At 39.5% G+C, this 27,056-nt stretch overlaps 1 protein-coding gene and 1 pseudogene across 5 annotated transcripts in view; one reads left to right on the plus strand and one right to left on the minus strand.

Annotated features, from left to right (window-relative positions):
* The window catches only part of CD99L2 (CD99 molecule like 2), a 136,209-nt gene that overhangs the window by 51,797 nt on the left and 57,356 nt on the right, over window positions 1–27,056 (plus strand). For all 5 annotated transcript variants that reach the window (XM_074391635.1, XM_074391636.1, XM_074391634.1 and 2 more), the window contains exon 2: window positions 24,305–24,367. In XM_074391635.1, the coding sequence (XP_074247736.1) occupies window positions 24,305–24,367 (63 nt within the window). The remainder of the gene's footprint in view (window positions 1–24,304; window positions 24,368–27,056) is intronic.
* On the minus strand, window positions 18,292–18,390 carry LOC120361990 (small nucleolar RNA U3; annotated as a pseudogene).

The raw sequence follows: 27,056 nt of genomic DNA on the forward strand, positions 1-27,056 counted from the left end.
GTGATAAGCAGCAGGAACGTGTGGCAGGAATGGATTTCAGAAACTGCTATGGTGATTGCTGATTGCATTTTACTGTCTAAAATAGTCATTCCATTCCTACGTGTAGACTCAAGAGAACTGAAAACCTATCTGTACATGTTCACAGAGCACTATTTATAATTATAGCAAAAAGTGAAAGAAAATCTCAAATGACCATCAACTGATGAATGGATGAACAAAACATAGTCTAATCATTCAATGGGCTGTTACTCAGCCATAAAAAGGAAGAAAATTTGGATCCATGCTCCAACATGGATGAAGCTTGAAGACATGCTGAGTGAAAAAAGCCACTTATGAAAGACCACGTATTGGATGATTTCATTCATCTGAGATGTCCAGAGCAGGCAAATCCATAGAGTCAGAAAGGAGATTAGTGATGATGAGGAGGAGGGACTGCTTAATGAGTCCAGGTTTTCCCTTTAAGGTGATGGAAATGTTTTGGAAAATGATTTGTGATGGTTACACAACATTGTGAATATACTAGAAATCACAGAATTTCACACTTTCAACAAAGATGTTCAAAATGAAAAGGAGTCTGAGGTGCCCAAGCAGAATTTAGTGAAGGGAAGAGGTGGGAGGAGTCTTCCAGGCAGAGGGACCCTTTAGTGCCCATAGGTGGGATAGAGCCGTTGAGGTTTAGCAACCAAGCGAAGTCCAGAGGGCCAGGGTGTGATGGGGAGCTGTCATTCTGTGCCGAGCCATTGTCATTACAGGTTTGGAAAACAATCACAGCTTCCCAACTGGCCTCCTACAAACAAGTCTCCATACAACAGAGCGAACTTCCAAAAATGCCATTATGGCCAAATGCACTTCCACAACTCCACAGACTTGACCCATTTTAGTGTAAGTTCACCTCCCTGACACACCTTCCTTAGCTACCCAGCATAAAATGGGTTTTCACTCCGGAGTAACAATATGGAGAGGAGTTCTTTCATCCAATCAGTAGTGAACAACTTAAATGCTTGAAACAGTAAAACAGATGATGGTTAGTGGCTGTTGTGGTCTGTAGAATAATGTCCCCCCCACCCCGCCACTCAGATGTCCATCCTAATCTCTGGAACCTGTGAATATGTGACCTTACATGGCAAACAGGGCTTCCAAATAGGACCAAGTTCTGGATCTTTTTTTTTTTTAATTTAATTTAATTTTATTTTATTTTTATTGCATTTTAGGTTTTGGGGTACATGTGATGAACATGCAAGATTGTTGCATAGGTACACACATAGCAGTGTGGTTTGCTGCCTTCCGTCCCCTCACCTGTATCTGTCATTTCTCCCCATGCTATCTCTTCCCACCTCCCCACCCCAAGTTCTGGATCTTAAGATGGGAAGATTGTCCTAGATTATCCAAGTGGGCCCAGTGTGATCACAGAGGGCCTGATATGTCAAAGAGGGAGGCAGATGTGATGATACAAGCAGGGTTTGGAGTGGTGTACTTTGAAAATGGAGAAAGAGCCATGAGCTAAGGAATGCAGGTGACCTCCAGAAACTGGCAAAGGCAAGGAAATGGATTAGAAGCTGCAGAATGAACACAGTGCTGGTGCCCCAGTTTTAGCCCAGGGCCACCCATTTTAGCCTTCTGATCTCTGGAACTGTAAGGTAATAAAATTGTTCTGTTTTAAGCTATTAAGTTTGTGAGAATTTGTTATAGCATCAATAGAAAATGAATACAGCTGTGTCATCATAGCACTTTACTTTTAGAGCACCTTAGGGGCAGGCATATGTGGTGGAATCAGACCTGACCAGCTGCATGCCCCCGTGCTGCTGCATCTTTCTGAGCCTCGGCTCCTCATTGGTGAAAGAGGCTGTTCATCAGCACCGTGCCAGCTCACAAACCACTAAAGTGTTGATGCCATCCATCTGACATGACAGCTGCTCCTTGCTAGGTCCTCAGTAAGTGGATGTTGTCTTATTTATCTAACCCAATCCCTTCCTTCTACAGAATGGGAAAATGGAGGAAGAGGATGGGAGCAACTTGCCCAAGTTTGAAGACACAGAACCAAGTGAAGAATTCAGATGTCTTGACTTGGAGGGGAGGGCTTTCACATTTGATTAGAAAATACTCCTGGTTAGAAAGTTTCTTCAGCCTTGGATTGGCTGTGATATAAGAAACACCTCACTTCTCAGGCAACATCTGTACAGTGTTGTTGCACCTGGGATTCTCAACCCATCAGTGGTCTGTGCAAGTAGTTTAGTGAATTGCAACTAGCATATTTAATGAGATAAAATGGAATAAGAAATATTAGTCCCTCACACAAATAAGATTATCCTTTGTTGCAACATTTGTTTCTATGGAGTATCACTTTGTCGCAAGGTGTTTCTATCACTTTGTCGCAACATTTATCTCTGTGAAAATTACTTTGTTGCAACATGAGTAGCACTCTGGTGTAACATTTGTTGCTATGTGCACGTCCACTGGTGCCTGAGTGTTCTAGGTAGGAATGGGAAATTTGGGATCCCTGCCAGGGGCATGTGTCCTGTGCAACTGGGGGATAAACATGGTCTGCTACGTTGCTGGGCTCTTAGTGGTGAGCATGGCCACTGCTGAGCTGGCCTTAATGGTGAGGTTCCTGCTGCCAAGCGTGGCTTGGTTCATGTCCTAAGGGACATGTGGGCTGGAATGTGGCTTAGAAAGTAGGCAAGCTAGATTCCACTTTAGGACACATGGGGAAACTTTTTTTTTTTTTTTTTTTTTTTTTTTTTTTTGGCTCCTCCTGCTTCCCTCTCAAACTGATTAGGCATGTTCAAGAATCTAGACTTGCAGGATACTAGCCATTTCTAGTTTTATTTTTTTTAAATTGGCTTGTTGTATCCTCAAAACGTCTATATTCTTAGCATACCTTCCCCACTGGGCTTGTAAACAGGCAAAGTACAGAGTGGAGAAAGGGGAAAGGTCAGCTGAATAGCTGTAACTTTATTTTGCATAGTAATAAATGCTTATTTAATTTATATTCTGTAGAACTGGCTTAGGGAGTTCGTTGGCCAAATCAAGCAGATGTGGACCTAGTAATGTTCCTCGAAGTTGTCATATATCCTATCTCCCATTTTCTACAGATGCAGGAATCAGTGGGTTCTCACTCACTTGGATGATTCGTGGTGTGGGATGAGCCAGATTGATTGCCTGCTTCAATGACAAGCTGGCATCAGAAGGTTATGGAGTGGGATCCATAACCAAATCCAAATCCAAGAGCTAGCTCATTCTGTGTTTTGTTTTGTATAATTTTAATTTGGGACAGGATCTCCCTTTGTCTCCCGGGCTGGAGTACAGTGGTGCAATCATGGCTCACTGCAGCCTCAACCTCCTGGGCTCAAACAATCCTTCCACCTCAGCCTCCAAGAAGCTGAGACTGCCGGTGTATGCCACCATACCTGATTAATTTTAAAAAACTTTTTGTAGAGATGGAGTCTCACTCTGTCACCGCGGCTGGCTCAAGCAATCCTCCTGCCTCAGTCTCCCAAGTAGCTGGGACTACAGGCATGTACCATGACACCCAGCTAATTTTAATTAATTTATTCATTTTTACTCTTTATAGAGACAGGGTCTCACTGTATTGCTCAGACTGGTCTCAAACTCCTGGACTCAAGCAATCATCCTGTCTTGGCCTCCCAGTGTGCTGAGATTACAGACGTGAGCCACCATGCCTATCCTCATTCTGTTTTTGATGCTGCATACCAGATTGCTTAGTCAGTGTTTACACAGCACCATAGAAGTGCTAATAGCTGTTGGGGCTTCATCACCTGTGTACATAGGTGTTGAATTTAAGTGTGATTGTTGATAGAGGCAACAGTCTGCCATTAGGTATATTTGGGAAGGGAATTTAAGCAAGCTGTTTCCTGGCAGTATGACGCACATGGACAAGTTCATGGAGAAAAGTTGCACGAGTCAAAGGGAGGAAGTGGTTGAAGTGGAGGTTGTGGCGGGGAGACAAGATCTCTTGATGTGGGTAGCCGGTGACCCTTAACACAGGATTCACATGTCTAAAGGATCATAGTGGAAAACAGGAGACATACTTATTCTTTGTAGTGCCAGAGTAATCCACTGGCCAGTTTTGGGGTCAACACAAAAAAGCTTTCCAAAAACCTGGCTCTTCCAATGAATGAACGCACTTCCAAAGCACATGCCTAGGCCGTCAGCCCAGTGAGTTCTGAGGGGCAGGCGGTTTCTGAGGTTGGCCAGCACATCCACACCTGGCTGAGAACCTGTGTTATACACTGGAGATTACTTTGCTGCATTTTAGGAATGGTCATTAGATGATATTTTAGATTCTGTCCAAATTCAACATGCCCTGTGATAATTGGCTTTATCTTTTTGAAGTTTAATTTTTAAAAAGCATCACTTGCTGGTTTTTAAAAAAATAATTGTGGAAAAATAACTCACATAATACCGTCTTAGAACATTTCTAAGTGTATAGTTAGTAGTGTTAAGGATATTCACATTGTTGTACAACCCATCTCCATTAACTTTTTATCTTGCAAAACTGAACGTCTAATCATTAAGCAATTTCCCCTCTCTCAGTCTCCCCAGCTCCTGGCAGTGATCATTCTACCATCTATCTCTGTGATTTTGACTACTCTAGGGACCTCATAAAATAGGAATATAGTATTTGTCTTCTTGTGATTGACTTATTACATTTAGCATGATGTTTTCAAGGTTCATCCATGTTGTTAGCCACTTGCTGTTATTTTTTTCTGCATTTTCTAATATTTCCACAATGGGCACACATTATTTGAAAACATTATATAATCTATGTAATACTGTGAGAGGCATAGTACAAGGAGGACCTGCAAGCCATTGATAGGCATATGGAGCTTATATTCAGTGTAGTGAGGAGGTCTTTGGGAGTTTTGAGCAGGGAAGGGATGTGCCTTGAAGTTTGTTTAAAAAGGAAAAAGGAAGACTCCCTGGCTGCCATGCGGAGAATGGATTGGGTGGGACATAGACCTGGAAGGAACAGGAGGATGGTGCTCGTGGTTGTCCAGGTGAAAAATGATCGCTGCCTGGCTTGGTAGTGGCAGTGGAAAAGTGGTGGGCTTTGGGTATGTGGTGGAGGTGGAATTGCCAGTTCTTGGTGATGGTGTGGTAATGGAGCATGAGGGAGAAGATGTCAGGACACTGTACAGCTTTCTGGCTTGGACAGTGCAGTGCGTGGCTGTGCCATTCAGTGAAAAAAACTGGGAACTCAGGAAAAGCCCCTAGTTTGGAGAGGCAGGCCTTGGCATTTGGATTCGTGGATTCTGAGTGTGAGTTGGCTGTGAGATATTGAGGAGTGATTCAAGAGGGAGCAAGCAGAGACAGCAAGGTTAGTCATGTTATGAGTTTGGCTATGAAGGGGTGGGAGAGAAAGTAGTATCAAGATGGGGATGTACAGTCAAAAGAGGGTTTTCTAGTTAAAATGGGAGAGATTTGAGCATGTTTAAAAATAGATGGGATGACACTTCCCAAATTGAACTACAGATTCAACGCAATCCCTATCAGAACCCCAGCTGTCTTTTGCAGAAATTGACAAGCTGATCCAAAAATTCATACAGAAATTCAAGGGGCCCAAAATAGCCAAACAAGCTTGAACAACAAGAACAAAGTTGGTAGACTCACACTTCCCAATTTCAAAACTTACTACAACACAACAGTAGTTAAGACTGGGTATTACTAGCACAAAGATAGCTAGGACAAGGATTGCTAGCACAAGGGAAGACAGAGGCCAACTCAGGACATACTTCCCTGGAGGTGCTGTGGAAATCTCCCCTGCGTAGCAAGACCTGCAGAATCGGAATTGAGGACAAAGGTCTGGGTTGGGGATACATAGGGAGGAGGTGCCCCATGCTCAGTGTCTTTCTCCCTCTGTATTGGCCTGGCCAGATGGCAAGGCTGAAAATCTTGATAATTTCTGAGGTCCGGTTGTACTCTGCCTGGATCTGATTTGGAAGTGTTCATACATGCAACACCAACTAGATGTAGATTCTTACCTGACTTAAGGAAGTTCAGAGGATCCATTGGTGTTTATGTTGGCTTCAAAAGGAAATACCATGTCCATTTGTTGTTAGTCAACAGACTGATTTGTAGTGGCCTTGTCCAAGTCACTTATGTTCTTGTGCCTCAGTTTTCCAAACTTTTGTTGCATCAGTAGAATCTGAAGGCTCATCAAACACTGGATAAGTTTAGATTAGAATGTGGCTTTGTTCTCTCTTAATCCATTAAGCTTTTGAACATTTTAATGTGTCTCTTATAAGCCATTTACTTGATTGAAGACCTTCTACTTAATACCAAATTTAATAATAAAATTAGCTAACATTTGAGGGATTCCTATGTCAGATATTGTGCTAGATTCTTTATATATAATGACCATTTAATCCTCACATTAACTCACTGTGGCAGGGTCTGTTATTATCTCCACTTTATAGATGAGGAAACAAACAGGTATAGAGCTGGCAAGTCCCTTGTGCAAGGCGTCTCTCCTGCTAAGTGGCAGAGCTGGTGTCTACATCATGCCTGTTTGGCTCCAAAGCTGGTCACTAGTGCTGATATCCTCATGTGTCATCCTGAAACAGCCTTGGACCAGAGCTTGGAAACCTTGGCCCCAATTCTGTGTGTGACGCCAGCAATGTCACCTTTGACAAAGCACGTAGTATCTTTTATCTTTATTTTATTTTTATTATTTTTTTTATTTTTCGAGACAGAGCCTTGCACTGTCACCCAGGCTGAAGTGCAGTGGTACAGTCTTGGCTCATTGCGACCTCTGCCTTCTGGGTTCAAGTGATTCTCCTGCCTCAGCCTCCCAAGTAGCTGGGATTACAGGCATGTGCCATGACACGTGGCTAATTTTTTGTATTTTTAGTAGAGATGGGGTTTCACCATGTTGACCGGGCTGGTCTTGAACTCCTGAGCTCAGGCGATCCTCCCACCTCAGCCTCCCAAAGTGCTGGGATTACAAGCATGAGCCACTGTGCCCAACTGACAAAGCACTTAGTATCTTGCACTGCTTCATAGAAACTGTGGCCCTAAGAGCAGTATGCCACTTGACACAGGGCTATCATGGGACTTGAGACACATCATGATAGCACCTTATTTGTCTATGCTAGTTTTATTTCTATTATGCCATCCACCTTATACCATGAGAGGAGGAGTAATCAGGTATGACACCTTGACTTTACATACGGGAACAGGTTACTCCTATGGGATCAAGTGATTGCTCTAGGACCCTCAGTGCGTGGCAGTCTGGGACAAGACCTTGAATCTTCTGGCTTTGGGGCAATTTTTGTATCTGCTACCTTATGATTAACCACTGTGGCTCTTGGGCTGCCACCTATGAAAAGGACATCTGATCTCTGAGGTCCCAGGATACTCTCCCACAGAGTGGAATGCCAGGGACAGTATATGGAGACACTACCCCATTTTTAAAAAATTGAGGCATCATTCACAAAACATAAAATTCACCATTTTAAAGCCTACAGCATTGTGTTTAATGTACTCACTATGTTGTGCAACTATCACCACTATCTAGATCTAGAAAACATTTCACAACCCTAAACAGAAACCCATGCCCTTTAGCCTTTGGCAGTCAGTCTTCATTCCCTTCACTCCCTAGCCCCTAGCGCCCACTCCATTTTTCTTTTGCTAAGTAGTTCCCTAACTCTTAGCTCTAACTTCTTGGAAAAGGTTATCCTTGCAGGCATCTGAAGCACATTTGGGATTTCCTTGTGAACACCCATTGCAGACATTTACATTTCTGTGTGAAAAGGAAGATTGAAATTGGCCTTTCAGTTCAAACTCATCAACGAAGTGACTTATACAATGTTTAAAAAAAAAAAAAAAAAAAAGTCCTTCCGCTGCATTTAGAATTAAGCAACCTGTTACATATGGACACTTAGATACTTCCTGGAAATACGAAAAAGCACTTTAAAACTTTTAGACATGGAATTTGCGTCTCAGTGATCCCCTATTTACCATGTTTCCTTTCCATAGTGGGTAACTGGAGGTGGTGTGCCCTGTCAGTGCCCGGGTCAGGCTTCTTACAGCCACTGCAGGTAGCTTGGTGGCAGTGGCTGTTGTGGACTGAAATGCTTCATGTCATTATTGTCCTCTCTGGGAGTGATTTAAATTTATTCATGAAATTATTTGGAGCTCAGGTGGCAATAGCTAAATCCATTTAGTAATCAGAATAAGAGGAAAGCCATTTTCATATTCACTTGTAATGCTGCAGTGCTTAGCAAACCCAAAGGATATTAATTACTCAGCATGCTTTGAGGTGTGAAAGCATAAATTCATCAAGACAAATGTGTTCAAATCTAGACTGAGGTAACAAGAGTTAAAATGGTGCAAAAATTCAGGGAAACTGGGGACTAAAAACTAGCATTTTTGGTTTGCCCCACGCTCTCTAGCACAAGATGGGAGAGGGATACCTACTTGTTTGTGTTAAGGGAGATAAGTTGTTTACACCAAAGAGACATTTGTAAAATTGGCCATACATACCAGTGAGTTTGTCGCATAGATTTCCCACAATCAGTTTCCAGGAATGTTTCCATGGTAGACAGGGAGGTGTGAAGTTGTTTTTCTGACCTGCAGGCTTTCCTTTGATTAATCACCCCCCTGCCAGAGATCAGGGGAAAGAAAGGCAAGGCTTTGCAAGCAGTTGCATCAGGTGAGGTCTTTATCATATGATGGTGAAACATTCTTATTAAATGGCTCATTTCAAGTTGAATCAAGCTGTGCTTCCCACTCGTCCATTAGCAGACTCAATCTACTGGGACTGGTTTGAGTGTTATTCCTTGAACCCAAGTGATCCAGAGGCTTGTGCCACTGTCAAATTTGCTGGGTCACAATTCAATCCCTCAGGTCCGACTTTGATTCTGGTCCAACTTTGATTCTGGTCCATCTTAGAGTGGGCCTTGCTTACATTTGTTAGTGGTCTCACCATTGACCAAGTTGGTTTCCTTTTTGATAAGTAGCTCTGTTCCTAGATGACAGGCAGGTGAGTGGTGTCCTAGCTTTCCTGGACAACCATAGGGATATTGTGAGTACTTAGAGAGCCTCCATTAAGGCAGAAAAATAGAAAATCCTGAGATGATACATCTGTGATTTACCAGACTGAGATATCCCTGGTATGCTTTCTTATTCATCCACAGAAAAGGGTCAGGATTTTAAAATTTAAAAACCAATGCAGTTTAGGTGAGTATTCATTCACTTAGGATTTACACTGGCCCCTCTTCTCCCCAATTGTAAACTGCTTACACGTACAAAGGAAAAAGGTAGAATAGAAACCATCCTTAGAGAGCAGGGGGAATAGATGAAACTGGCCACTTGAGAGGTGCCAATCTCCCTGCTGGAATCCTGACTTTGCCTCTGAAATCTTGGACAGCTAGGGGTCCCAGCTGCCTTTGTGGTTATTAATCCAGCAGCAGGCAGCAGACACGTTCCTCTGCAGAGATGTTTGCTTTTGGCATGAAATCCAAATGGATTTTGTCACAAAGTAATATTAGGTACTATCTACTGGTGACGGAGTTTTGGTACTCAAAATGAACATACCTTTAGGAAATGCTTTTTTTGCTGCCAGGTCTGTGTGTGGTGTTGGCATAGAGATTACCAAGTGCCAGTCCTTGCTTCAGGCAGCTCACTGTCTAGAGCAGCACTGTCCTACAGAACTTTCTGTGATGATGGAAATGTTCTCTATCTATGCTGTCAAACACGGTAGTTACCAGCTGCATGTGGCTATCAAGCGTTGAAAAGAGGTTAGTGCAATAAAGGAGCAAAATTTTAAAAATTTATCAAATGCTAATTTTAATTTAAACTATCACATGTGGCTAGTGGCTACCATGTTGTGTGGGGCAAGTCTGGAGAGAGGAAACACAAAAATACTTCACTGGAATGGCTGTACTTTTAAGAGGAACTGAGTGGAGTGGATAGGAACAACAGAGGAGGGAATGATTAATCAAATCCAAATGAAAGGCTACTTAAGGGGCCCATCAGATGGTCTCTCTCAAGGATCAGACGTTTCAATCAGGCATAGGCAGGTGCTGGATCACAGCCAGTTCAGGGTGGAATTCTCTAACAAGGGCAGCTTGTCTTGTTTTACAGCCTTTATTGAAATGCACCCTTAGCCTTAGCTTTAGATGCCAGTCCTGTTGGGTCAAATTGCATCATGAGGTCAAGCTTGTGTTTCTTCCCAAAGGGACACAATCTACTCCAGGACAGACATTGGCTGTTAGGGTGTCTGTGGGTAGAAACAGCACTTTTCTTATGAAATTGATCTTCTCAAGGACATGTACAAGTCCATGGGCAGCGTTTCCAACGTTTTGCTCTCTGAAAGGACATTTTCAGGCAAATATCACCAGCTTATTACGTGCTTTTTACATTAAAAGGAATTCTTGGTGGCCCTCTGCAGTGGAATGAAGTGACTTTTCTGCTGAATATTTGAATACTGGCTGCCCAGATACAGGGATTGGGAATTGGGAATTGAGCCTACAGTGAATCAGCTGTTTTGTAATACTTGTTGGTGCCAGAGGGTTAGCCTGTGTCTAGGATTGTGGTCTGCCTGCATCCAAAACTGTGTTTAGTTAATAGATCGCATAGAAGGAAGATAGAACATGACCCTATTTTGCACATTTTGAGGTGTATTATCTCTCCTGATAATATTTGTTCCAAACTTGGGTTTTAGCAGCTGTGCTTGATTGTGGGCTTTGACGACATCTTAATAGCTCAGGATCTAGATTGAAATTGAATGATTTTATCCACAGATAGTTTGAGTCTGTTGAATCCAAGGTCAACAAGGGATGGATACATAGCACAACATTGTGTTATGTTTCTCTTAGCATATTTACCTGATGACACGTAGCAGGATATATCAGCAAGCAGTAGGGGAATGGCTGAGGCTAAAAACGTCTTATTATTGTCTAAGATGTAATTTGAGGGAAACTACTTTTGCAATTCTTGGGTGAGGAAGCAAAGAAGAGTTTTGAAGGAAGACCCAGTGAGATGGTAGGCTTATGGCTTTGGAGGGATTGATGCAGAACTTTTACATGGATTGAAAACAAAAAGGCAGAGAAGAGTTAAAATTAATTGTAAAATACTCCTTCTCCCTTCCCCTGACCATTATTCTCATTACCTAAACATAACCCCTGTTACTAGTTTCCCTTTGTAAACTTCCAGAAGATGTTTATGGGTATAGATATGAATATACACACAAATGAAAAAAATACTTCTTTGCACTTTGCTTTATTTATTAGTGTATTGTGGCAATCTCTCGCATGTCACCATTATAGGTTTATCCCATTCTTTTTAATAGCTACCCAATCATAATTGTATGGAAGAACCATATTTCATTTAACCATTCATGTTTGCTGATCACTTGGACTGTTTCCATTTCTTTTTCCTGTTGTAAGATTCCTTGTCCATACTTCTTTGGGTACATGTTGCAAGTATTTTTCTGCAGCAGGTACCTAGAAATGGAATTGCTGCATTGAAGTATTTGCATATTTTAATTTTTTAATGTTGAAACAATTATAAACTTTCAGAAAATTTGCAAGTACAGTGCAAGGAACTCTTTTTTCCTCCACCAAGCCACTTGAGAGTAAGTTGGTTACCTAATGCCTTATCACCCCCACCCCCAATACATTAGAGTGCATTTTCTACAAATAAGGACCTCTTTTTATATGTCTACAATGCAGCCATCTGAATCAGGAGACTAACCTTGATACATTATTACTGTTTAATCCTCAGACCCCATCTAAGCAATTGTGTCAATAATGTCTGTTATTAATACAAAGAGTTCTTGACTAGGCACAGTGGCTCATGCCTGTAATCCCAGCACTTTGGGAGGCCGAGACAGGCAGATTGCTTGAGCTCAGAAGTTTGAGGCCAGCCTGGCCAACATAGTGAGATCCTATCTCTACAAAAACACAAAAAAATTAGACGGGCATGGTGGCATGTGCCTGTGTTCCTAACTACTAGGGAGGCTGAGGTGGGAAGATCGCTTGAACCCAGGAGTTTGAGGCTGCAGTGAGCCATGATCGCACCACTGCAATCCAGCCTGGATGACAGAGCCAGACCCTGTCTCAAAAAAAAGAAGTTCATATATGTTGTTCACCTAAATTTTCCAGATTTATCACATTTTCTGTATGTGTATGTGTTTTCCCTACTCCACATTTGTGTGTATGTGTGTGTATGTGTATTTCCTGAACCATTTCATAATCAGTTGCAAACATTAGATCCATTACCGCTTTCTCTTTTTTTCTTGTTCTTTTTTTTTTTTTTTTTTTTTGGCAAGGTCTCCCTCTGGCACCTAGGATAGAGTGCAATATCATTATCAAGGCTCAGTGCAGCCAGAACCTGCCACGCTCAAGTGATCCTCCAGCCTCAGCTGCCAGAGTAGCTGGGAGTACAGGCATGTGCCTCCATGGCCAGCTATTTTTATTTATTTATTTATTTTGAGGTAGGATCTTACTCTGTTGCCCAGGCTGGAGTGCAGTGGTGTGATTATAGCTCACTGAAGCTTCAACCTCCTGAGCTCAAGTGATCCTCCCACCTTAGCCTCTCGAGTAGCTGGGACTACAGGCATGCACCACCATACCCAGCTAATATTTTTTTTTATTTTTATAAGAGACGATGCCTCACTATGTGCCTTTGGCTGATCTTGAACTCCTGGGCTCAAGGAATCCTCCCACCTCAGCTTCTCAAAGTGCTGGGGTTATAGGAATGAGCCACCATGCCTGGTCTTCCAACTTCAGGCTAGTTTGTTGTTGTTGTTGTTGTTGTGTTGTTACCCAGGCTGGTCTTGAACTCCTGGGCTCAAGCAATCCTCCCACTTCAACCTCCCAAAGTGCTGGGATTATAGGCATGAGCTACTGCACCAAGCCTGTACCTATTACCTCTTGATGCTTTGGTTTCCAGTTTCTAAAAACAGGGATACCCTCCTCCTGACTACAGTATTTCCATCAAGATCAGAAATTGTCAATGATCCAGTATTATCATCTGGTCAACAGATCTCATTTAACTTTGCTGATTGTCCCAATAATGACTTTTATAGGTTCAGGATCCAATCCAAGATCATCTCTTGGATTTAGCTGTTATAATTGCCCTAATCTCAAGGATTGCAGGCTCTTACTACTTCTTGCTTGGTGCTGATTTTGCCTCATGGGTCTGTTCATTTTATGATTTACAGTAGAAAGGCAGGTCCGATCCCAGTTACTCGTCATAGCAAAAAGCAAAAGTCTACCCTAGAATTTTGGAAGCTAGGTTATCATAACTTTTATTTACTTGGTGTATTATATGTTTTATTCCCATAAAATACTGCTCTTTTCCTACTTAGAGCTTTGGGTCTTGAATTTTATCTTATATTAATATCATATCTGTTTCCTTCCTGTTAGTATTTGCCTGGCATATATTTCTTCATTGTCTACTTTTTTTTTGCCATTTTGTTTTAAATGTATATTTTATCAGTAGCCAATAATTAGATATCTTTTAATCTCACTTGTCTTTTAACAGGAGATTTAGCCTATTTACACTCTTTTTTCTTAACTGATATGATTGTACATATTCCTGTGTTAAAGTTCATGTTTTCAGCTGGGCATGGTGGCTCATGCCTATAGTCCCAGCACAAGACCGAGGGGGAAGGATTACTTGAGACTAGGAGTTGGAGACCAGCCTAGGCAATATAGTGGAAAAAAAAAAAAAAAGAATTTGTTTTCTATTTAACATAGTTCTTGCTGCTGCTGCTTTTTTTCTTTTTCCCCCCTCTAGTGGCTTTGGTTTCAAGGTTATATATCCTATATCTCTTCATTTAGCAGTTGCCCCTAATTTATTTTGCTATAGGAAATTGATCTTTTAAAAATAAGTTTTACTTTTGAACAGTTAGATTTACAGAAAAATTGCAGAGCTAGGATGGAGTTCCCATATGCTTCATATCTAGTTATCCTTATTAACATTTTATATTTGCATGACGCATTTGTCACAGTTTATGAACCAATATAGATATACTATTATTAACTAAAGTCTATACTGTATTCAGATTTCCTCAGTTTTTATCTAAAGTCCTCTTCTGTTCCAGAATCCAATCCAGGATGCAATCATCCACATGACTGTCAGTCATTATGTCTTCTTAAATTTCTCAGGTTATGCCAGTTTCTCAGACTCTCTGTTTGGTTTTAATGACCTTCATGATTTTGAGGATTAGTCAAGTATTTTGTACAGCACCCCCCATCAGGATTTATCTGATGTTTTTTTCATGGTTAGACTAGGGTTATGGGGTTTTGAAAGGAACACCATGGAGGCAAAGTGCCATGTGCGTCACATCCTATCACATCATATCAAGGGAACATACTATCAACAGGACTCATCATTGTACATGTTGACCTTGGTCACCTGGCTTAGGTAGTGTTTGTAAGGTTTCTCCTCTGTAAAAAGTAAAGTTTTTCTACCCCGCCCTTTCTCATACTGTAATCTTTGGAAGAAGTTACGATGTGCAGCCAATACATAGGGAGTGGGGAATTGTGCTTCACCTCCATGAGGGACAAATATCTACATATATTAATTTGAATTATTCTGTATGAGAGATTTGCCTATTCTCTACTTTTGTGTATCACTTATTCAGTAAGGACTCGTGGATACTTATTTTATACTTTGGGTTGCAACCCAATACTACTTTATTTTGTTCTTCAAATTGTTCCAGCTGTATCCATCCTGAAAAACGTCTGTAAAAATTTATTCCAGCCATAGCCACTGGGAGCTCTTTCACTTGGTTCCTGTGCCCCTTAGACAGATATCCATTGATTTGATTTTTAAAAATACTTCCTTCACATGTACCCCAAAACCTAAAATGCAATAAAAAAAAATAAATAAATAAATAAAAAACTTCCTTACTTCCTAGCACCTCAAGATGCTTCAACCCTGGTTCCCTTTATTGGAGAGTAGGATTCGAGATGTAGATCTAGGTGCTAGATGTGCTCATTGCTGTGGGGTGTTGTTGCTTCAAGCCCCTCTCAGTTGACAGAGCAAGGGAATATATGTCTTTATACTAACCCATGTATATGGTCATGTCTATAAATATTTCTTTATATAGCTGTATGTATATAGCCATGTACTATGTAGTGATATTTTGGTTGACAGACCACATATAGAATGTTGGTCCCATAAGATTGTAATACTGTATTTTCACTCTACCTTTTCTTTGTTTAGATACACAAATACCATACTATTACCTACAGTATTCAGTATAGTCACATGCTGTACAGGTTTGTAGAGTAAAATAAATAGGCTGTACTATGCAGACTAGATGTGTAGTAGGCTACAAACTCTAGATTTGTGTAAGATCACCCTATGATATTTGCACAACAAAATGGTAGAAGTCTAATAGACTCATTTCAGAATGTATCCCTGTTGCTAAGAAACACATTACTGTATGTTAATATTAAGCTAAATATAGTTTCATACTGAAGTCTCCAACTCTAATCCATTTTTATATGGTTCATTTTAGCCTGCCCCTCTTATTTGTAACGTCTCTCTGATAGTGAGAAACCTGGCTCTCACCATCTTCTATCCATTTACTTAATTGGTCAATTCCAGTAGGCATACATAATGGTTTGCTTGAGAACTGGTAAGCTGTACACCGTTCTGACAAACTACGCGCCCATCTAGAGGGAACAGTAGCTATCAAGTTCAGTAGGACAGTGGATTAGACAGATGGGTCCACTTGTAGGGACAAATTGTACTGTGAAAAACTTTACCCCAGAGCTTTTTCAGTTATGCGTGACTACTCAAAGCCTCTAGTCTAGGTGGGGTGCTGGGGATTGGAGAGAAGGTACCCTGGATTGACAAAATATAGAGTAGCCTTTGTGAGACCTGGGATGGAGTGGGAGACCTTGGCCCCTCATCAGTGGAACGGTGGGCTCCAACACTTCCTCTTCTCTATGGAGAAGGTTTTCTGTAAGATATTACCTCATGTTCCAAACACCAGAGCTGTCACCATTTTAGTGGACTGAAGCTTGGCATTTTGTTTTGTTTTTAATTTTTTTAATTTTTATTTTTGGTGGAGATAAGACTGGTTGTTTGAGGAAGGACGTCAGCTCAGCATATCTTTGGGTGGCTTCGACTTATTTCCCTTTTGTGGAGTTACATTCATGACACTGTCTAAAGGACCATGGCCATTTCAGGAGAGAATTTTAGTATTACTTTGTTTCATACCAAGATAGTTAAATTTAAAAAATTGTTGTTGTTGTTACTGTTGTTGTTGCTTTTTACAGGCAGGGTCTCATTCTGTCATCCATGCTAGAGGACAGTACACAATCATAGCTCACTGTAACCTCAAACTCCTAGACTCCAGCAATCCTCCTTCCTCAGCCTTCCAAGTAATTGGGACTACAGGCATGCATCACCATGCCTGGCTAATAAAAATCATTTTAACATTTATTTTTCATTGACAAATAATATTTATATATATTTACAAGGTACAATGTGATGTTTTGGTCTGTGTATACATTGTAGGAAGATTCATTCAAACTAATTAACATATCTATTATCTCACCAACTTACTTTGTTGTAGTGAGAATGGTAAAAGTCTATTAGCAATTTTGAAATATATAATACATTATTATTACTTGTGGTCCCCATGCAGTGCAATAGGTCACTAAAATTTAATTCCTCCTGTCTAACTGAAACTTTATATTCTTTAATCAGCAACTTCTCTTTCCTAATACCTTTCCCTCCCCTCAGCCTCTGGTAAGCTATCTTTTTACTGTTTCTGTGAGATCAACTTTTTTCAATTCCATATCTAAGTGAGATCATACAATATTTGTATTTCTGTGTATGTGGCTTATTTCACTTAGCATAATGTCCTTCAGTTCCATCCACATTGTCATGAGTGACAGAATATCCTTCTTTATTTTTTATTTTTTATTTTTTATTGCATTTTAGGTTTGGGGGTACCTGTGAAGAACATGCAAGATTGTTGCATAGGTACACACATGGCAGTGTGGTTTGCTGCCTTCCTTCCCCTCACCTGTATCTGTCATTTCTCCCTATGCTATCTCTTCCCACCTCCCCATCTCCCCGTCCTTCCCCCATTTCCCCTCAACGGACCCCAGTGTGTAGTGCTCCCCTCGCTGTGTCCATGTGTTCTCATTGTTCAACACCCACCTATGAGTGAGAACATGCGGTGTTTGATTTTCTGCTCTTGTGTCAGTTTGCTGAGAATGATGGTTTCCAGGTTCATCCATGTCCCTACAAAGGACATGAAATCATTGTTTTTGATGGCTGCGTAATATTCCATGGTGTATATGTACCACATTTTCCCTATCCAGTCTATCATCGATGGGCATTTGGGTTGGTTCCAGGTCTTTGCTATTGTAAACAGTGCTGCAATGAACATTCATGTGCATGTGTCCTTATAGTAGAATGATTTATAATCCTTTGGATATATACCCAGTAATGGGATTGCTGGGTCAAATGGGATTTCTATTTTTAGGTCCTTGAGGAATCGCCACACTGCCTTCCACAATGGTTGAATTAATTTACACTCCCACCAACAGTGTAAAAGTGTTCCTATTTCTCCACATCCTCTCCAGCATCTGTTGTTTCCCGATTTTTAATGATCGCCATTCTAACTGGTGTGAGATGGTATCTCAATGTGGTTTTGATTTGCATTGCTCTAAAGACCAGTGATGATGAGCATTTTTTCATATGTTTGTTGGCCTCCTGTATGTCTTCTTTTGTAAAGTGTCTGTTCATATCATTTGCCCATTTTTGAATGGGCTTGTTTGTTTTTTTCTTGTAGATCTGTTTTAGCTCTTTGTAAATTCTGGATATCAGCCCCTTGTCAGATGGGTAGACTGCAAAATTTTTTTCCCATTCTGTTGGTTGCCGATTCACTCTACTGACTGTTTCTTTTGCCATGCAGAAGCTGTGGAGTTTGATTAGGTCCCATTTGTCTATTTTGGCTTTTGTTGCCATTGCTTTTGGCGTTTTGGTCATGAAGTCCTTGCCTACACCTATGTCCTGAATGGTTTTGCCTAGATTTTCTTCTAGGGTTTTTATGGTGTTAGGTCTTATGTTTAAGTCTTTAATCCATCTGGAGTTAATTTTGGTGTAAGGTGTCAGGAAGGAGTCCTGTTTCTGCTTTCTGCACATGGCTAGCCAGTTTTCCCAACACCATTTATTAAACAGGGAGTCCTTTCCCCATTGCTTGTTTTTGTCAGGTTTGTCGAAGATCGGATGGTTGTAGATATGTTGTATTTCCTCTGAGACCTCTGTTCTGTTCCATTGGTCTATATCTCTGTTTTGGTACCAGTACCATGCTGTTCGGTGCTCTACACATTCAGAGAAACTTCTCTAGTAACATACTATAGAAATGATCCCTGAAAGTATAGTCTTATATCCTTCTTTTTAAAGGATGTATAGTACTCCATTTGTATATGTACCACATTTTCTTTATTCACTCATTTATTGATGGTCATTTAGGTTGCTTCCATACCTTCGCTATTGTAAATAAAACCAAAATGAACATGGAAGTATATATCTCTTAAAAATAGTGATTTCAATTCCTTTGGATATTAATACATACACAGAACTGCGATTGACTTCCAAATTATATGGTAATTTTATTTTTTGTTTTTTGCGGAACCTTCATATCGTTCTCCAAAATGGCTGTACTAATTTACATTCCTAACAACATGTGCAAGGGTTTTCTTTTCTCCATATTCTCACCAACAAACACGATTCATCTTCTTCATAATAGCCATTCTAACAGATATCAGATGACATCATATTTTTCGTTTGTTTTTTTAAGATGGATTCTCGCTGTGCCACCAGGCTGGATTGCAATGGTGTGATCTCAGCTCACTGCAACCTCCACCTCCCACGTTCAAGCAATTCTTGTGCCTCAGCCTCCTGAGTAGCTGAAACAAGTGTGCACCACCATGCACAGCTAATTTTTGTATTTTTAGTGGAGACAGGTTTCACCATGTTGGCCAGGATGGTCTCGATCTCTTGACCTTGTGATCTGCCTGCCTTGGCCTCCCAAAGTTCTGGGATTACAAGCATAAGCCACTGCACCTGGCCCACATTTTGGTTTTAATTTGTGTTTCCCTGATGATTAGAGACATCGAGCATTTTTTCATATACCTGTGGGCCATTCATATCTCTTCTTTTGAGAAGTTTTTTTGCCTTTGCCCATTTTTAACTGGGTTATTTGTTTTCTTGCTATCCTTATATATTTTGGATGTTAAGTTCTTTTCAGATATATGGTTTGCAAATATTTTCTCTTAATCCATGGGTTGTCTTTTTACTCTGTTGTTTCCTTTGCTGTGTAGAAACTTTTTAGTTTCATTGAATCTCATTTGTTACTTTGACTTTTGTTGCCTGTGCTTTTGGAGTCTTATCTAGGAAATGATTGCCCAGACTAATGTTGTGGAACTTTTTCTCTTTGTTTTTATTTTTTCTAGTAGATTTGCAGTTTCAGGTCTTCCATTTAAGTCTTTTATTTATTTTGAGTTAATTTTTGTATATGATATGAGATGGGGTCCAGTTTCATTCTTTTGCATGTAGATATCCAGTTACCCTACATCGTTTATTGAGGAGACTGTCCTTTCCCAAGTATATGTTCTTGGCACCCTTGTTGGAGATCAATTAACTGTAAATATTTGAGTTTACTTTGGTGCTTTCTATCCTGTTCCATTAGTTGATGTGTCTGTTTTTATGCCCATACTATGCTGTTTTGATTACAATATCTTTATAATATATTTTGAAATAAAGAAATGCAATGCCTCCAGCTTTGCCCATTTTGCTCAAGATTGCTTTGGTTATTGGGGGTCATTTCTGGTTCCATACAAATTTTAGGATTTTTTTCCATTTCTGTGAAAAATGACATTGGAGTTTCGATAGAAATTACATCATATCTGTAAATCATTTTAGGTAATATAGACATTTTAACAATATTCTTCTAATACATGAACATAGGATATATTTTCACTTGTGTTTTTAATTTTTCTTCATTGTTTTATAGTTTTCAATGTACAGGTCTTTTATCTCCTTGGTTAAGTTTACTACTCAGTATTTTATTTTTTGATGCTATTGTAAATGGGATTGTTTTCTTTTGTTCAGATAGTTCATTGTTTATATATAGAAATGCTATTAGTTTTTGTATGTTGATTTTGTAACTTGCTACTTTATTAAATTTGTTTATCAGTTCTTACAGTTTTCTGGTAGAGTCTTTAGGATTTTCTACACATAAGATCATATCATTTGCAAACAGAGACAATTTAACTTCTTCCTTTCCTACAGAGAGGACTTTTATTTCTTGATCTTGCCTGACTTCTCTGGATATAACTTACTCTGTTGAATAGAAGTAGTAAGAGTGGGCATTGTTGTCTTGTTCCTGATGTTAAAGGAAAAGCATTTAACTCTTTACCGTTGAGTATAATACTAGCTATGGGCTTGTCATATTATGGCCTTTATTATGTTGAGGTACATTTCTTCTATACCTTTTTTTAAAGTTCTTAACATGAATGGATGTTGAATTTTCTCAAGTGTTTTTTCCTGCATCTATTGAGATGATCATGTGGTTTTCATTTTCCTCTTTGTTAATATGGTGTATCACATTTAGTCAGGTAGCGTGATGCCTCCAGCTTTGTTGTTTTGCTTAGGATTGTCTTAGCTATGCAGGCTCTTTTTTGGTTCTATGTGAAGTTTAAGGTGTTTTTTCCCAGTTCTGTGAAGAAGATCAGTGGTAACTTGATGGGGATAGCATTGAATGTATAAATTACCTTGAGCAGTAAGGCCATTTTCACAATATTGATTCTTCCAAACTGTGAGCATGGAATGTTTTTCCATCTATTTGTGTTCTCTCTTATTCCCTTGAGCAATTGTTTGCAGTTCTCCTTGAAGAGGTCCTTCACGTCCTTTGTTAGTTGTATTCCTAGGTATTTTATTCTCTTTGTAGCAATTGTGAATAGGAGTTTACTTATATGATTTGGCTCTCTGTTTGTCTATTATTGGTGTATGGGAATGCTTGTGATTTTTGCACATTGATTTTGTATCCTGAGACTTTGCTGAAGTTGCTTATCAGCTTAAGGAGATTTTGGGCTGAGACCATGGGGTCTTCTAAATATACAGTCATGTTGTCTGCAAATAGAGACAATTTGACTTCCTCTTTTCTTAACTGAATACCCTTTATTTCTTTTTCTTGACTGATTGCTCTGGCCAGAACTTCCAGTACTATGTTGAATGGGAGTGGTGAGAGAGGGCACCCTTGTCTAGTACCAGTTTTCAAAGGGAATGCTTCTAGTTTGCCTGTTCAATATGATATTAGCTGTGTTTTTTTCATAAATAGCTTTTATTATGTTTAGATACATTCTGCTGATAACTAGTTTGTAGAGAGTTTTTAACATAAAGTGTTGTTGAATTTATTGAAGACCTTCTCTGCATCTATTGAGATAATCATGTGGTTTTTGTCTTTGGTTCTGTTTATATGATGGATTACATTTATAGATTTTGTATGTTGAACCAGCCTTGAATCCCTGGGATGAAGCTGACTTGATCATGATGGATAAGCTTTTTGATGTGCTGTTGGATTTGGTTTGCCAGTATTTTATTGAAGATTTTTGCATCAATGTTCATCGTGGATATGGCCTGAAATTTTCTTTTTTAGTTGTGTCTCTGCTAGGTTTTGGTATCAGGATGATGTTGGTCTCATAAAGTGAGTTAGGGGTGTATTGCGTGTATAGATTCACATATGTTGAACTATCCTTGCATTGCTGGGGTAAATCCTACTTGATAATGGTGAATGGTCTTTCTAATGTTCTATTGAATTCAGTTTGCTAGTGTTTTGTTAAGGATTTTTGCATCTATATTCACCAAAGACTTTGACCTGTAGTTTTCTTTTCTTGTATTCTTATAGAGCTTTCATGTCAGGGTAATGCTAGCCTCATAAAATGAATTTGGAAATATTCTATCCACTTCAGTTTTTGGAAGAGTTTGAGAAGGATTTGTATTTTTTTTCTTTAAAAGTTTGGTAGAATTCAGCAGTGAAGACATCAGGTCCTGGTCTTTCCATTGATAGGAACATTTTTATTACTGATTCTATCTCCTTGTTATTGGTCTGTTCAGATTTTCTATTTCCTACTATTTCAGTCTTGGTAGGTTGCGTGCTTTTAGAAATTCATGTCGTTCTTCTGGGTTATCAAATTTGTCTATGTGTAGTTGTTCATAGTAGTCTCTTATGATTCTTTGTATTCTTGTGTTACCAGTTGTACTGTCTCCTCTTTAATTTGATTTTATTTGAGTCTTCTCATTTTTTCTTAATCTAGTTAAAGGTTTGTCAGTTTTTTTCAAAAGCCATCTTTTTGTCTCACTGATCTTTTCTATTATTTTTCTAGTATATATTTTGTTTATTTCTGCTTTGGTCTTTGTCATTTCCTTTCTTCTACTAAGTTCAGGGTTACCTTGTTCTTTTTCTAGTACCTTGTGGTGCAACGTTAGGTATTTAAGATTTTTCTTCTTTTTTGATGTAGGTGTTCATTGCTATGAACTTTCCTCTCAGGAGAGCTTTTGCTGCATCCTATGAGTTATGGTATATTGTGTTTCGATTTGGATTTGTCTCAATATTTTATTTATTTATTTTTTTTGAGACAAGGTCTCATTCTGTCACCCAGGCTAGAGTACAATGGCACAATCTCAGCTCACTGCAATTTCCACCTCCCAGGTTCAAGTGATTCTCATGCCTCAGCCTTCCGAGTAGCTGGGGTTGCAGGTGCACACCACCACACCCAACTAATTTTTTTGTATTTGTTTTGGTAGAGATGGAGTTTTACCATGTTGGCCAGGGTGGTCTGAAACTCCTGACCTCAAGTAATCCACCCACCTCAGCCTCCCACAGTGCTAGGATAACAGCCACCACACCTGGCCATCTCAGGATATTTTTAAAGTTTCCTTTTAATTTATTCTTTGACCCATTCAGTGTTCAGGAGCATATTGTTTAATTTCCACATATTTGTGAGTTTTCCAAGATTCCTCCTATTGTTGATTTCTAGTTTCATGCCATTTTGATCAGAAAAGATACTTGATACGATTTCAGTCTTCTTAAATTTGTAAAGAATTGTTTTGTGGCCTAACATATGATGTATCCTAGAGGATGTTTCATGTGCACTTGAGAAGAGTGTGTATTTTGTTGCTGCTGGTTGGAATGTTCTGTAAATATCTGTTAAGTTCATTTGGTCTAAAGTGTAGTTCAAATCCAATGTTTTCTTATTTCTTATTTCTGATTTTTCTGTCTAGATGATCTGTTCAATGTTGAAAGTAAGGTATTGAAGTGTTCTACTATTATAGCATTGCAGTCTATCTCTCTCTTTACATCTGTTAATATTTGTTCTATAGGCTGAGCGCCGTGGCTCACGCCTGTAATCCCAGCACTTTGGGAGGCTGAGGCAGGTGGATCACCTGAGGTTGGGAGTTCGAGACCAGCCTGACTGACATGGAGAAACCCCATCTCTACTAAAAATACAAAATTAGCCGGGTGTGGTGGCACATGCCTGTAATCCCAGCTACTTGAGAGGCTGAGGAAGGAGAATCACTTGAACCTTGAGGCAGAGGTTACAGTGAGCTAAGATGGTGCCATTGCACTCCAGCCTGGGCAACAAGAGTGAAACTCTGTTTCAAAAAAAAAAAAAAAAAATTTGCTCTAAATATTTAGGTGCTTCAACGTTGGATGTGTATATATTTGCAATTGTTATACTTTCTTAATATATCAACCCCTTTAGCGTATAATGACTTCCGTTGTCTCTTTTTACAGTTTCTGACTTTAAAAGTCTATTTTTTTTTTTAACTTTTATTTTCAGTTCAGGGATACATGTGCAGGTTTATTATATAGGTAAACTTGTATCATGGAGGTTTGTTGTATAGATTTCCTCATCTAGGTATTAAGCCTAGTACACATTGGTTCCTTTTCCCGATCTTCTCCCTCCTCCCACCCTCCACCCTTCAATAGAACCCAATGTGTGTTGTTCACCTATATGTGTCCATGTATTCTCATCATTTACCTCCCACTTCTAAGTGAGAACATGTGGTATTTGGTTTTCTGTTCCTATGTTAGTTTGCTAACAGTAGTGACCTCTGTTTTGTCTGATGTAAGTATAGTTACCTCCACTCACTTTCAGTTTCTATTTGCATAGAATATCTGCTGTTACTCCTTCACTTTCTAAAGGGAAATGACCATTTCTAGAGGGTGTTTCATTACTACTTTGTTTTATGCAAAGATAGTTTAATGTTGTTTTTTTTTTTTTTTAATTTTTAGGATCTGGGGACTTTGATGATTTTAATCTGGCAGATGCACTGAAAGAAACTTCCTCAGTAAAGCGTGAGTAGTAAATCAAATAAATTATTTAACACAAACAATAGTGATTAATGTGTATCATTCACTCATAATATATGCGGAAAAAAAAACAATATATTTTACTTGATCAAATGAAACATGGATAGTGGCTGGATGTGGTGGCTCATGCCTGTAATCCCAGCACTTTGGGAGGCCAAGGTAGTAGGATCACTTGAGGTCAGGAGCTCAAGACCAGCCTGGCTAACATGGTGAAACCCTGTCTCTACTAAAACTACAAAAATTAGCTGGGTGTGGTAGCACATGCCTGTAATCCCAGATATTTGGGAAGCTGAGACAGGAGAATCACTTGAACCCAGGAGGTGGAGGTTGGAATGGTGGAGATCGTATCATTGCACTCTAGCCTGGATGATGAAGCAAGATCTCTGTCTCAAAAAAAAAAAAAAAAAAAAAAAAAAACAGAGAGAACGAAAGAAATATGAGTAGCTATATTATTTAAAGTAAAATTTGAATATTTAAAATACTTTGTTGAGAATACCTAACAATGTGTAATAATCATCTTCTGCAGCTCAGGTCATAGCCCCTATTGGTGTGACGTATCAGCAGTGGCCTCCAAGGGCTGTCTTTTTTAACTCAGAAAAAAAGGCACTTTGAAGTGAATAAAAGATTTGTTTCTCCTTTTAGATTGATTTTATAATGGCTTTTTTTTTTTTTCTTGAGACAGGATCTTGCTCTGTTGCCCAAGCTGGAGTGCAGTGGCACGCACCATCAAAACTTTACTACAGTCATAAACTCCTAGGCTCAAGTGATCCTCCCATCCCAGCCTTCCGAGTAGCTGGAACTAATAGGTGTGTACTACCACACCTGGCTAATTTTTTAAATTTTTTGTAGAGGATCTCACTGTGTTGCCCAAGCTGGTCTTTTACTCCCAACCTTAAGTGATTCTCCCACTTTGCCCTCCCAAAATGCTGAGATTATAAGCATTAGCCACACCTGGTTAGGGCTTTTTTTGAAATAGAGTCTGTGTAGTTTCTCAAATGCTAAGCTTTGTTATCAATTTTCCTTTTATTTATTTTTTCATTTTTTAACTTGTTTCATTTTGATAGGTTATTGGATAACATAAAACCTTAAACGATTTTTTTTTTTTTTTTTTTGATACAGAGTCTTGCTTTGTTGCCCAGGCTGGAGTGCAGTGGCACAATCTTGGCTCACTGCAATCTCTGCCTTCCGGGTTCAAGCAGTTCTCCTGCTTCAGCCTCCTGAGTAGCTGGGACTACAGGTGAATGCCTGGATAACTTTTTGTATTTTAATAGAGATGAGGTTTTGCCATGTTGCCCAGGCTGGCCTCGAGCTCCTGAACTCAGGCAATCTGCCTGTCTCAGCCTCCCAAAGTGCTGGGATTATAGGCATGAGCCACTGCACCCGGCCTCCTTAAACCATTCTGTTAAAAAAATGATAACTGCTTATAAGGTAAAGCCAAGGTCTCCCTTGACCCTTCTCCCTTCTATACTGACATGAGAACTACTATAGCCAGTTTGGGACATGTTGATCCCAATTAGTTTTCAATCTTGTTATGTACATCTACAGACAGAAATTGGTGTGTTTTTTGTTTGTTTGTTTGTTTGTTTTTTAACATTACATGTGTGAGGCTCTTTATTGTGTACTGAAGTCCTAAGAGAACATGTCTGTTTGTGTTGGTTTGTTCCAGCTGCCTTAGGAAAGTACTACAAACTGAATGGCTTAAAACAACAGAACTTTATTCTTTCACAGTTCTGGATGCTAGAAGTTCTACGTCAAGGTGTCGGTCAGGCCACATTCTCTCTGAAGGCTCTAGGAAAGAATATTTCCCGGGCTTTCTCCACTTCTATTGGCTCTAGGTGTTCTTGGTTTGTGGTTACATCACTCCAATCTCTGTCTCTGTTGTCACATGGTGTTCCCCTTTTGGTGTCTCTCTTCGTTCTCTTACAAAGATGCTTGTTATTGGATTTAAGGCCCACCTGGATAATCCAGGATGATCTCATCTTGAGATCTTTCACTTAATTATATCTGCAGAGACCCTTTTTCTGAATAAGGAAATATATATTTATAGATATATAATATATATATACATATACATATGTGCACACATATACACAAACACACACATACATACCTTGTTCATTTTAACTGCTGCATGGTATACCACAGTATGCATTCAGTAAATGTCTGAGTGCCAGTTACTGTTTTAGGCTTTGGGGCTACAGCTGTGAACAAATCACACACAAACCTGTGCCTTATGGAGTCAGCGTTCCAGTGATGTGGATTTGGCCATGACCAGAATTGCCATTTCCTTACTGGAAGACACGTGGTTTATTTCCTTTTTATGTAATTATAAATGGGGCTACAGTGGATGTTCTTTTCCATGTCCTTTGTGCCCAAGTGCAGTGTAACTGCTAGGACCAAAGATATGTGTGCTTTATATTATAAAAAAACTCTGCAAAATTGTTTTCCAAAATGGATTTGCCGTTATGCACTATTAGTTGATGCTGTTATAACAGTACCTGTTTTCCCAGACCCACGCCAACACTGAATTTTATTAATAAAAAATATTTTACCAATATGATGGACAAAATAATATCTTATTGCTTATTATACATTCCCCTGATTATAGTCAAATGGAGCATCATATATTTACTGGCCATTTGCATTTGCCTCTTTGGTAAATTGTTCCCATTCT

The sequence above is a fragment of the Saimiri boliviensis genome, chromosome X (genome assembly GCF_048565385.1).
Source record: "Saimiri boliviensis isolate mSaiBol1 chromosome X, mSaiBol1.pri, whole genome shotgun sequence".
Taxonomy (NCBI): domain Eukaryota; kingdom Metazoa; phylum Chordata; class Mammalia; order Primates; family Cebidae; genus Saimiri; species Saimiri boliviensis.